The sequence below is a fragment of the Teleopsis dalmanni genome, chromosome 1 (genome assembly GCF_002237135.1).
Source record: "Teleopsis dalmanni isolate 2A chromosome 1, ASM223713v2, whole genome shotgun sequence".
NCBI lineage: Eukaryota > Metazoa > Arthropoda > Insecta > Diptera > Diopsidae > Teleopsis > Teleopsis dalmanni.
Genome location: NC_051846.1, coordinates 222,214,235 through 222,227,212, shown reverse-complemented (window position 1 = coordinate 222,227,212; position 12,978 = coordinate 222,214,235). Strand labels below are relative to the sequence as shown.

The 12,978-nt window shown below is 29.4% G+C and overlaps 1 protein-coding gene across 1 annotated transcript; it reads left to right on the top strand.

The window, feature by feature from the left end:
* The first annotated feature begins 3,030 nt into the window (after positions 1 to 3,030).
* LOC119672322 lies at positions 3,031 to 11,914 on the top strand. Its single transcript, XM_038083342.1, has 2 exons — positions 3,031 to 4,240; positions 10,644 to 11,914. The coding sequence occupies exons 1-2, from the start codon at positions 3,922 to 3,924 to the stop codon at positions 11,594 to 11,596; spliced, it is 1,272 nt and encodes a 423-aa protein (XP_037939270.1). The 5' UTR covers positions 3,031 to 3,921; the 3' UTR covers positions 11,597 to 11,914.
* The last annotated feature ends 1,064 nt before the right edge of the window (positions 11,915 to 12,978 follow it).

The following is a 12,978-nucleotide window of genomic DNA, read 5'->3' as shown; positions in this document are numbered from 1 at the left end:
AATCAATAATATAAATATATAATATGAAAAATATATATTGAATATTCTTTAGTTTTGTGGTATTTACACCAGCTAATTAAAGTAATACCGAAATGTTTAGATTAAAAGTTCTTTGAACATTGAAAGAAATTATGATTTCAACTGATTGATATTAGTCGACTAAATTAAATGTAGTAGCATTAAGTTAAAAACTATGGTAGATTTGAGGAAGTACATTACATTGAAGGTCTACATTTTCTCTTCATTCTACTATACACGACTGTCACAGCTTCTGATCTCTCATCGGTCCAACTTATGTATGTATATATTTTGTAAGTACAATTGTTGTCAAAATGTTTCCTGAGATACGTACGTACATATATGGGAGGGTCGGGTGGTGAATTGCATTATAAAATCCGTTGGAACAGAAGATGCATAAAAATTAAAACTACTATTTTTCAAGTTGTTATAATTTATGAAAGCTTATAACAACTCACTCCATTCGGTTTTATTTGCAGCACCCGCAAAAAATTATTTAACGAATATGGTGATTCCCCGTTCTCAGTTTTACTGTTGATCAAGTATTAGCTTTGACTTTTTAGTAATGTGATAAAAGGAGTAATAAAAAAAAAAGATAAATAACTTAATTTATTACAACTAATATTGTATTTAATAAGTGAAGATATTATTTTTTGCTTTGATTCAGAAAGATATGTTGAGATTCAAATTATACTTATGTATGTACATATATAAAACGTATTATCATAATATAATGGAGAATCGACATAGACACTGATGAGTAAAAATGCTTAAGATGCCAAGTCGTTTTGCATCAAGCAAAGAAAAAAGTGCGTAGTTTTGGTTTAAAAATATTCAATACATTATAAGAGCAGATTTTGAGTCAGCGTCTATACTAGCAAGAATTTGGCAATATTTTTATGTTGAAAAGTGAATATGTATATTATTTTAAAATTCTGTCGCTAATAACAAAAATGTGCTGATACATTTACATTCATATGTGTATATATGGTTAGTGAAAAAGTGAATGTGGATGCAAAAATCTTACCAAAGTCTAGTTAGTGTTGGGAAATTAATATATGGACGATCTCATTTGTGAGCGTCCACTGTAGAATCATATAATTTCTTGTTTACACACTTAAAGAGGATAGAGTTAGGTAAATTTTTGGTGTGAAACTGCCCACATGGAACACTTAGCAACTTTCATGCTAGTCGCTTTACTCGCTATATATATATTGTTAAACCAGTAGAAATCATCCTGACGAAGATAAAGTAAACTCAATCATTAGTTGGTCTTCAATAGAAAAGAAGCAAAAAGAAGCAGATAGGAGGATGGCAGCATTAAAAGCAAATATCAGGAATTGGGGATGGAAGCATTTTATTGGGATAAGATATCTTCTGATCTATTATTTTTCTTATTTTTAAATAATGCTTTCATTTTTCTTTATTGTTCTCTTTTATTAATAATAATAAATTTTATGTTTGAAATTTGCGACTTGTAGGAACAATTACTCCAATTTCAGCAATTATTGTAAATAATTGATTTGTTATCCGGTTTTTTGCTTTACGTTCTACTTTTCCGGGACGCAAAGCGTACGTTCTACTACTACGCCGTTAAGCGAAGTATAATTGATAAACAGTAAAATTTTTAATAATGTCAAAGCTTGGTATTTATTTATTTTATTTATTTATTTGTGAGTTAACATTAAAATTAATTATAAAGTTAACTAATACTATGTTCAGACCCACCTTAATTTCTCAAAAATTTTAATTTCGTCTTCGTTTCAGCGAAACGTTCATTTTCGTTGAAATGAAGGCTTAAATTAAAGGACATTTTAAATGCAACTATGCGTAAGATAAATTTAAAGCAAAAGATAAAGTTGAGATAACAAAAATGTGACATTTTTTTAAATATATGTCAGTGGCAGTTGATTTTAATAAAACCGGGAAAATATTTTAAAAGTAGTGCAAATTAAAGAACTGTTTTCAATTTGAAATAGAGTGAAAAAAAATAATTTATAAAACTAAAATCCACTAATACTATATTCAGACAGCCAAATTTCCTTTATTTGGCCGTCATTAACTTAATGAAATTAAGTTAATTTCGAAAGTGTTCATACTACCCTAAATTAAGGAAATCATATGTTTTTTGCTTACAAATCGAATATTAAAAATTACATGCTCCAAACACCATTTATATCTGGAAAAATGTTGAAAGTTGATTATTATAACTATAAAGGACAACATTTAGTAGTTTCATTAACTTTAGTCGATTTCAGGTATGTGAGTACAATATAGACCAGGGCTGTCCAAAGTACGGCCCGCGGGACACATGCGGCCCACGGCTAATATTTGTGCGGCCCGCTACATATTTTTAATCTACTATAATTACTCATTAAATTAAACTAATTTATTTTATTTTTATGGTATACCAAATAAATGAATTTAAATTAATAAAACTGAATTTAACATTATAATCGTATTTAATATAACAACTATGAACGTATATATTTATTTCTGCGATCCTTCAATCTGTACATTAATTTGTATAGGCCCGCGATCGCATATGGTCTGGACAGCCCTGATATAGAGATGGAACAAATAGGATGATGTATCGTAAAACTGATGATGATTCTCAAAGAGAGTCGAAATATATAGTATAATAAAAAATATTATACGTTTAATTATTTTTAACAAGAAGGGACAGATTAAGGACAGCCAGATTTAAAACATATAAAAAAATCATTGTAATAATAAAATAATTAAAAAAATAATAAAATAATTTTATATATTTATATTTTAGTTTAAGAAAATCTTAAAATTTATGTGATCCACAAGTTAATACGATATGTGATATTACGATATTTGAATTCTCTTATTATAATCGTTATTTTACATATAAATTTAATGTTTTTAATAAGTTTAAATAGTAACATTGAAGTAATAATATTTAATAGACATTATTTGTACTTTGATTCCATAACAAAAAAAAAAAATCAATTTATATGCAAATTATTATGAAAATCTAAAACAAAAAAAAAATAAAACGATCTAAGTAGCAAATAAGAAAATGATTTTTCAACATAAGCACAAAGCAAATAAGAAATCAATTACAAATAAGAATTAGTCACAATGAAGTGAAATAATCACAAATCGACGACGTCATCGCCAACATCTTATAAGAAAATATTGTGTATTATGTATTGTGTAGACATATGTACGTGCATTCGCGCAGTGGTTGAATGGTGGGTACTGATGACAATAACAAAAACAATCACGAAGAAAAAAGTTCAATACAAAAACGCTTCGGCCAGCAATTGCAACGATATCTCGCCAGAGTTGTAAAATTTATTACTGGAATTTGCTCTTCAGCAATGATAGAACAACAAAGCAACGAGCAACGAGCAATAAGCAACAAAATAACAACAAACAACAACATTTAAAGCAAGCCTACAAAATAATAAATACGAGTAATCATTAACATTACTCATTTGACGCTCGCAAGCAGGTTCGATTTTTAGTTTATTGAGAGCATTCGTTGTAGTAACAGTGGTAACGGGTGTTGTTGGTTAGTATTTGCCTTGCCATAGCCACAGCCATAGTCATAGCTGTGATGATGTGTTGAGTGTAGCACGAGAAGTACTCACTCGTTCGTATAAGCGGATCATCGACAAAGACAAAGCATAAGATAACAGCTTGTGTAAGCAAGAAACTGTGGTGTGCTGTGCTGTGCTCAGTTAACCAACCAACCAACTTGTGTGATAATTTTTATTCAAGCACACCAAAAGTACGTACACTTTATGCATGTGTACATTCGAATGGGTGTCAGTGATATGAATTATAATTGAAACTGGTTTTTTTTCTCAAACATTTTCTGTTGTTGCTCAAAAAAATTTAATAATAATAAATCACCAAACGGTTACAATGCCACCGAAAAAAGATTTAAACACGTCGATAAGCGCGGGTGCACAGAAAGATACCCGCACTAGCAATAATAATGCTTTTGCCAACGAATTTCATCATCGCACCACCACCACAGCAGCAGCTAGTGCGGCAGCAGCAGCAATTAACGCAGCAGATCTCGTCGCAGACAGTCGCCATCAAATTTACTTGGCCAATGCTAAACTTTGTCGTTTGGTGCAACGCTGCCCATGGATGTATGATCGTAGCCACAGCGATTATGCGAGAAAGCACATCCTCGAGAAGTCCTGGGCGAAAATAGCCAAGGAATGCAATGATACAGGTAAATAAAAGTGAATTGAATACAGCGAGAGAGAGAGCGAGAGAGAGAAAGTGTGTACTCTCGCATGTGACAGGTTTATGAGAGCCAAAGCAAGTTTGTGCACTGTGTGTGTGATTTCGCTTTAGTGGGGAGTGTAGATTTGAGTGTGTGTGTGTGTGCATGTGGTTTGTTTACAGTTACTTCACTTCGTGATAAATAGAAAATCGTACTAAATTCAATGAAAACGTTTGTGATGAGATTTTTGTTATTCATACGTCGTTTTCTTGCTCAAACATGAACATTCATTCGTTGTGTAGAAATTGTTGTTGTTGTTGCGATGACGTTGTAAGCAATATTTTATGTGATATTTCACGTATTGATAATTCGTACAGACAACAATGCTTAAACCAGCAGAATAATTATAAAAAGTATTTATATTCAGTTTTTTTTTTTAAATATTTTAATATTTCTTTTTTGTTAGCAAATGAGTGAAATATTCTCTGCTGTGAGCTTTGAATAGAACTTTTTGATTATTGTGTTGGAGATATTTTTTTAAAGGTGTGCTAAATGTGTTTATTATAATTTTTTTTTTTGTGTAGAAGAACAAATTCTGTATGAAGGTAAATAAATTCTGTTTGAAAAATTTACTTAATAAAAAATTAAATTTTATATTTTCATCACTATTAGCCACTTTTCTATTCGAAGAATTAATAATGTGTCCAAATTAAATAAAACTCTTGGGCGTAAAATAAGCTCAAGTACTAAGTTTCTAAAAAATAAAATTTTTGATTTGGAAATTTCCTCACTATTATGTTACTTACTTTTCTATACAATAAATTGAAATTATGTCCAAATCAAATAAAATTTTTGGACAATTCTAGAATTCATCGTCATTATTAGTGGCGCATTGATCCTAGTTGAATCTTGGCCTCACTTTTAAAATTCCTCCACGTATCTCTGGCGTTTGCTATTATTCTTCAGTTTCTTCTTCCAAGCTGTTGCGCTACTTGATCCACATTGTCTATCCAGCGTAAACTCAGACGCTCTCTTTTCCTTCTTCAGTCTGGTGCATATTGAAATATTTTTTTTTGTTGAGTTATCTATGCTTATTCTTTGAATATGTCCAGCCCATTGTAATTGCTTTAGTTTTATTCTCTTGCTTATTGCTGGTTCTCCTACCTCTTTTTGACATTCTTCATTAAATCATACCCGAGAGGTGTCGTCTTTTTCTCTAATTAGACCAAGTATGCGACGTATAATTTTGCGTTCGAAGATATCTAGCTTATTTTCATCCAAGTTTTTTATAGTCTAAGTCAACGAATTTCATCATCGCACCACCAGCACAGCAGCAAACCGACCGGAATGGTGTGTCCGACTCCCTAACATTAATATGTTAATAGTATACGCACTAAACCACTCCCTCTTCAGCGAGACTTATTCAACCTCGGAACCGCTTTCGCATTACTTCGAGGAGGGTCTCTTTTATGTTGACATTTCAAGCCACGCTCTCTTGATTTTCGATTTGCCTCCATTTTTCGCAGCATTTTCTTGGTGTCCACTTTATTTATTATATTTCTTATTCTTGCTTCTAGTTTTCCTTCCTAGATCTAATTTTTTCGTTTTGAGAACTTGAATCACATGTGACTCTATCGTTCGCCAACTCTCTGGCTTCGCTTTCATCTTTTCCACTATATTTTCGGGATTTATAGGTCCAATCTGCACTATTGTCTCTTCTCTATTTGTGAGCCACCTATAACAGTAAAAGAAGGTGTGCTCTGCGTCGTCACAGTCTCCATCGCCATAAATGCAGTCGGGCAAATCCATTTTTCCCATGCGGTATAGGTACTTACAAAAGTATCCGTCCGGTCAGCATCTGAGTGAGATAGTAATTTGTGTCTCCCGATTTTCGTTTGAGCCAAGTGATTATATTTGGTATCAATCTAGCTGTCCATCTTCCTTGCGTGCTATTGTTCCATCTTTGTTGCCACATTTCGATGGTTTGGTCCTGATTTTCTCTTGCCATTTGTTGAGTGTATTCGCCGTTTGTTTTCCTGTTATATACTTTTTGACGCTCCTTTGCTTGAAGATCAATTTGAGTTACACCTGCTATTACAAAAACTGCTTCCGCCGAGACAGTGCGATATGCTAATGTGATACGTATACCCGCCCTTCTATGCACCGCTATTATTTCTTTTCTGCGCGTTTTGATGTTTAGTGCTTCTGCCAACACTTTGCTACCATTAAGATCGGAGATTTTATGTATTCTTAATATTTGCACCTAGTGCTTTAAATAGGCCACCAAAGTTTTTATTTGTTGCCTTTATTCTTACATTTATTTCATGAATGCAGTTATTGGTTGGGTTTATTACTGGTCCAAGATATCTGAAGGACTCAACTTGCTCGATATAATTCAATTAATAAAAAAATATTTTAGATTTGAAAATTTCCTCACTGTTATTCCTAATTCTATTTGGAAATTTCATCGCTATTACATCTTTTTCTATACAAAGAATTGTAATTAAGATCACGTTGATTAAAATTCTTGAATCGTATGGTTAGTCCAAGAATTTGTTTGATAAAAAAATACTGGTTTTTGTTTTTTTTTATCTTTTCTAGAACCGACATTATGCCCAAACAAACAAAATTATTGGACCGTATAATCAGCTCAAAAATGTAGTTTATAAAAAATAAAATTTTTAATTTGAAAATATCCTATCATTTCATTTTCTATACAAAGAATTGAAATTATGATCAAATTAATCAAAAATCTTAGACAATATGGTTCGATAAAAAAAATTTTGGATTTGGTACGTTTTTTATTATAAGTACCTTTTTATTCGAAGAACTGAAATTATAATCAAAAGCAATAGCTAATGGGTCGTATAATCAGCTAAAGAATTGAGTTTATAAAAAATAAAATTTTGGATTTAGAAATTACTTCTCTATTACCTTCTTTGCTATTTAAATACTTGAAAATATGACAAAATTAAACAAAATTTTTGAACCGTATAGTTAGTTAGAGAATTCACTTGATAAATTGAATTTTGGATTTGACGATTTCTTCATTAGTACTCCGTTTTATATTCAAAGAATTGAACTTATGTCCAAAACAAAAGAAATCTTGGAACCGTAGTCAATTCAAGAATTCGCTTAGTAAAAATACATGTCGGGCGTTTGACTTGTATTTTAAATTTGAAATAATTTATTTATAAGACCTTTTTCTAAAGAATTGAAAATATGTCCAAATCAAATAAACTTTTGGGACCAATAAAATAAATTTTGGATTTGGCTATTTCCTACTTCCTTTTTACGTGAAATAGATTCTTTGTCTTAGGACAAAGATAGTTTTTGATTTTCAAATAATATTTAATTTATTATGTTTAATATATATTTTTAAAATATTCAAACACCAATTTCTAAAATTATTCTGTTTTTACTTGGAGTTTTTTTACTTGAATCTTAAGTTTTTTGTTTTTTTATTTTAGAAAACTTGATATACAATTTGAACCCATCAAACTGCAATTGTTAAGAAAATACAGTTACCTTCCTTTTTGAAAATAAATCTTTTTGAACTAACTAAAAAATTTTTAGAAACTTCTTAAGATTTATCAGGAATTCACAAATGATTGACAAATGAATCGTATAGGAAGGTTCAAACATAACATATCGCAAAGTTGTGTCATTTTAGAATCTATACCATAAATTGTAGACGTACACTTCTACTCGCCCTCATGGAAATGACGCACTATACATTCTTGTGATACTTGTTGATTTTAGTGGCGGTTGAGCTTTCCGATTTTTTCAAGTAGTAGCTGTTCTGTTACTCCATACCGCTTTATTAAAACCAAAATTTTAAAACAATGTTTAAGATCTATATTTGGGATATCCGCTATGCGCATCAGTTCGTAGAATATATATCTTTGGGGTATCCGCTAGGCTCGTCAGTTCGTAGAAGATCTATATTTGAGATGTCCGCTAGTTTCATCAGTTCGTTCACTTTCATATTAGATTATTTTAATATTGTCAGGCCTAGGCATTTACAAAGAAAATGTTATAATTGAAAAAAAATAAAATGAACGATAAAAATATAATTTAAAAAAAACGGAAATCAAATATAAATAAATACTTATTAATAATAAAAACAAAACGAGAATAAATTAAATGTGCATAAATATTAAGTAAATGATATTTAATTATATGTTGACGTTAACGTTATATGTTATAATAATAATCAGTTTTGTGAGGCAAAGTAAACAATGTTATGATTAATTTCATTATATAAAAAACATAATTATATGTACATATTAAAATAAGTAAATGGCATATAATTGAATAAACGTAATATAGAACACTAATCTACCTCCCTTCCTCACATGTCACATTTTGTCACAAATTGGACAGCCTCTACTTTTTTCCATTTGCGTTATATATTATTTGAAAGATTGCAAGCCTTCACAAATGTGAAATTATCCAATCTTCAATCATTTACGAAGGAAAACTTTTTAGAATGTATTAACACTTAGTTATTGATAGACATATGTCTCCCAAGCATATTAATATGCCAAAAAATTATCCGGGTTTACATCTAGTGACTTGTGCATGCCTTATAAGACTCGAAACAATGTTTGCTTTCCACTTATTGACGATGAAGAATGTTGATGAAGAATCTACTTTCTCTCTCAACAAAAAGTTTGGTTGCCATGGCTTTAGATCATTCTACTAAATTTTTAAAAATAGAATAGATGCTATAAAGAGTATATCACCTACTCCTTAATTGTTTTCATACTATTGTTTCATATTATATTATTATATTTTGTACTATAATTAAATACATTCAATATTCAAACAATAGCATCTATTCTTCATATAATAACAAAATATATATATGATAATATCATAACAGCAATACTAGGAAATTCCAACCTAACTCACATCCATTTGCTTAAAAGGGATGAACAACCAACATGCCCCAAATGTGAATTTATTCTAACCATAAGCAATCTGGTTAGAAAACTGTTACCCAAGTACATAAACTGCTACCCAATTACTTAATATAAATATATACCATATACATGTATATAAATATACGTGTAATATATGTATATATGTGTAATATAGATTTGTAATATACGGCGAATTCTTCACCAGAAAAATCGTTCAACATGGACAGGAACATGTAGTAATCACTAGACGCCAGGTCTGGACTATTAGGTGGATGCATAAGAACTTCCTAAGTAAGCTGTATGACTTAGCATTGTGCTGATGGAACACTTCTAGTGTATGGTGCATTGTTGACATAGAAATTACGGGAACAGAATCGGGAATCGAAACGAAACCAAAATTGCGCATGATGGGCTGTTACAGTTGATACTGTCAGGACCATAAACACTATTCACATTTTCAGCCGCCATGCTAAATTTGACGAAAAAACTGAAAAATATGACGTATTTTCTCTTTACTAGTGTCCATCGTTGACACGCTCTCAAACAAAATAGAGTCAACCAATTACCAAATTGTCAACGGTTTTTTCTGGTACAAAATTTCATCTTTCTAATGCAATCTAGCGTAACCCGATTGGACTTACACAACGCGGAATACAGATAACTAGCCATATATTAGGAAATGGATTTCTTTTTACTACACCTAATACATATTCTTTAAAAATTCTGGTAGATTATTGTCAGAACAAGTTGATTTGTTTTATGTATGTTTCTTTATATCTCTAATGGCAGTTGTCAGTGCAGATAGTTTTATACTATTTATACAGATAGTTTTAGACCAAAAGCAGATCTTTTTATTTGAATTTTTTTAATGTGCTTATGGATTGTATATTTTAAATACGTTTTGAAGGTTGAAGACATCGATACTCTATAAATAATATGTCGTTGCTAAGTTTGGAGGGATGAGCTAATTTAGCGATGTTCTTATAAGATATTTAAAACTTTAAAAAGTTGTAAATCAAAATTTTACGAAACATATTTATATGGTAAAATAATACACTTAGAAAAGCAGAAGATTAAAATGACTTAGTCATAGTTATTGTTGATATATAACCTAGGAATTGGCAGGAGTAGTTTGCGATCAAAAATAATGATGGTGGTTTGTGTGTGGTGATTGAAATTAGTCTGGGCCGAGGCGGAGCAACTTTTTTTTTTCAATGTGTCGATTCTAAACATTTTTGGGATGATCTGCTATACGTCCCGGAATTACTTGCTAACTACTATACTAGCAGGTATATGTTCGTTTGATATTTGTCCAAATGTACCCCAGTAGTTGTTATTCCACTTTCCTGCCTTCGTAATGATAACTTCTAGATTTTTTCTTGGCTGTGACTGTTCTTGAGTGGTGTAATTCATCGTTGTTCGAAAAAGTGACATAAAATATTGTATTTATTGACATTAAATTTCTTGTTTTAAATTTCCAGTTGCTTCATGTAAGGAACGCTGGCGTAATATACGTGCAGCATTTGCTCGATCTGTAAATATTTACAAAACGTATAGTGGTCCGAATCGGGTAAAGCCTTACTACTTATATGAAGAGTTACGCTTTTTATTGAAACCCATGACTGAAGGGGGTATTAAAGGAAGAGTAATGTTACATATAGAGAATGAAGAGGCGGATGATATTGCACCAAATGATGTTGAAGTGGAACTAACAGAGGATCCAGAAGATTGTGTAACATTGTTATATGAAGACAATGACAGTTCAAATCCCATGGCCCAGGTTAAAATTGATTCAGATATGGAATATGATTTATTAGAAAATATTTCAACTGAACATATGGGCATAGACTTACAAGGTATAACTAATACTGCTCAACAGAATAATAATCAAGTAGCAGCTAAAAGTAATGAACGCGTATTACCAGCCAGAAAGCGTAAACGTTCTATTGAAGAGCAACTCCAACATTCCGGTAGCGAATTGAAAATGAGTAAATCAGATGATAGTTGGTCATTACCTGTCGCCGATATAGATGTAAAATTTCTCGACACCCTACTACCAGATATGAAGATCATGAATGCACGTCAAAAAATTATATTTAAACGCAAAATCTATCAATCATTGGAGGAAGTATTTGATGCGAATTCAGATTTTCCAAATATTAATTATGCAACTCGACCAAATAGTAATTTTCAGGAGACTTTGAATAATATAAGGAAGTTGAGCGAAACTGATCTACAGCAAGTAAATGCCTTCATTAAAAATACTTTTCAAACTAATTTTGACAATAGAGATAATGTAAGACGTGTTGGCAATGCTACCTCGTTAACGTCATCAGGGACCTCTTTTGTGCAAATCGGAAATTCCATGCGTAACATCCATTTGGGTAGTGTTATACCAACTACTATTAAAGAAGAAGCTCATGATAATATTTAATTTAAAATTAAGTCATTATGTAGATATTTCTAGTTTATTATAAAAATGTTAAATATTAGAATTAGCAAATATCACGATGTACCTAATTGGTTATAGTAATTAAAACCAGTAGTAATTATTAGTACTTTAGCCTGGAAGGGCAAACACAGGTTAAGTAGACATAATTAAACTGTGCTGAGAGTAGTAGTACTTAACAAATATTTCATAATCGTATAAGATTCTAAATATTTTTTTTTTATACTAAAAGTAATTATATTAGCACATGAATATGTGCAACAAGTCAGGACGTATGATTTCCTTCTATATTTTATTTTTTTTTTTTTGAATAGAGGAATAGGTCTCATTTCGATAACGTATAATTCATTATTTTAAAATGTAACTAAATTAACTAATTATAAAGTAATTAATTATAAAATAATTGATAATAAAATAATTAATTAAAAAATAATTAATTATAAAATAATTAATTATAAAATAATTGATAACAAAATAATTAATTTTAAAATAAATAAAATTTGAATCAATCTTCAAATTATAAATTCTATTTATATTTTAGGAAAAAATTTGTTACCAACTCAATAAAAAAAACCTAAAATTGCAGAAATTTAATTTATAAATTAATTACTTTCGATATTAATAAAATCTCCTTATAAGACATATTTCATTAAATTTGTTACTTAAATTATAAGAGAATCTGAGTGCCTTATGGTCTTAATTTTTTTTTACTAAAATATTTATTAAATTATTAAGTGACTTTTATATTGTTGTTACAGTTAAGTGAGTATATTTGTAAAAAATCGTTGTTATATATTAAAAGGAATATATAAATAAATATATATAAATAAATAACTATTATGTATGTTATCATTTTCTTTTCGTTTAGATCTAACAGATGTTCTCAGAACTTTTTTTTTAATATGTGAATAAATTTTGTTATATACAATAATTGTTTTCAATTTAATATTATTTTATTTATTTTTTTTTTGGTATTTTTTTTTTTGTATTATAATTTTATTGTTTTTATTTTTTTATTATTTTTTTTTAAAAATCTTTTATTTTTTTTTATTATTTTTTCTTTTTATTTATTATTTTTTTATTTTTATTTTATTATAAGTTTCAAAAAAATATGATATATATTTTAAATTATAATTAAATAATTAATTATAATTAATAATTAATTATATATAAGTTGTTATTTCGACAAATATTTAATACGTTTTTTTTATTAATACTGGGCTTAGTTTATTAATTTAACACATAAAAATTGAAAATGTTTTTTTAACTAAAAAATTACACTTATAATTTTGTGTTAATATTAAATTTTATTTTAATTTTCATAAAAAATTATTTTTGTAATTAAATTAATTAAAATTAATAAAATT

Excerpts from the sequence above, each read along its gene's own strand:
- LOC119672322 (XM_038083342.1), top strand. The coding sequence starts at position 3,922 with ATGCCACCGAAAAAAGATTTAAACACGTCGATAAGCGCGGGTGCACAG. Across the intron at positions 4,241-10,643 it reads CAAGGAATGCAATGATACAG|TTGCTTCATGTAAGGAACGC; the intron begins GTAAATAAAAGT and ends TTAAATTTCCAG.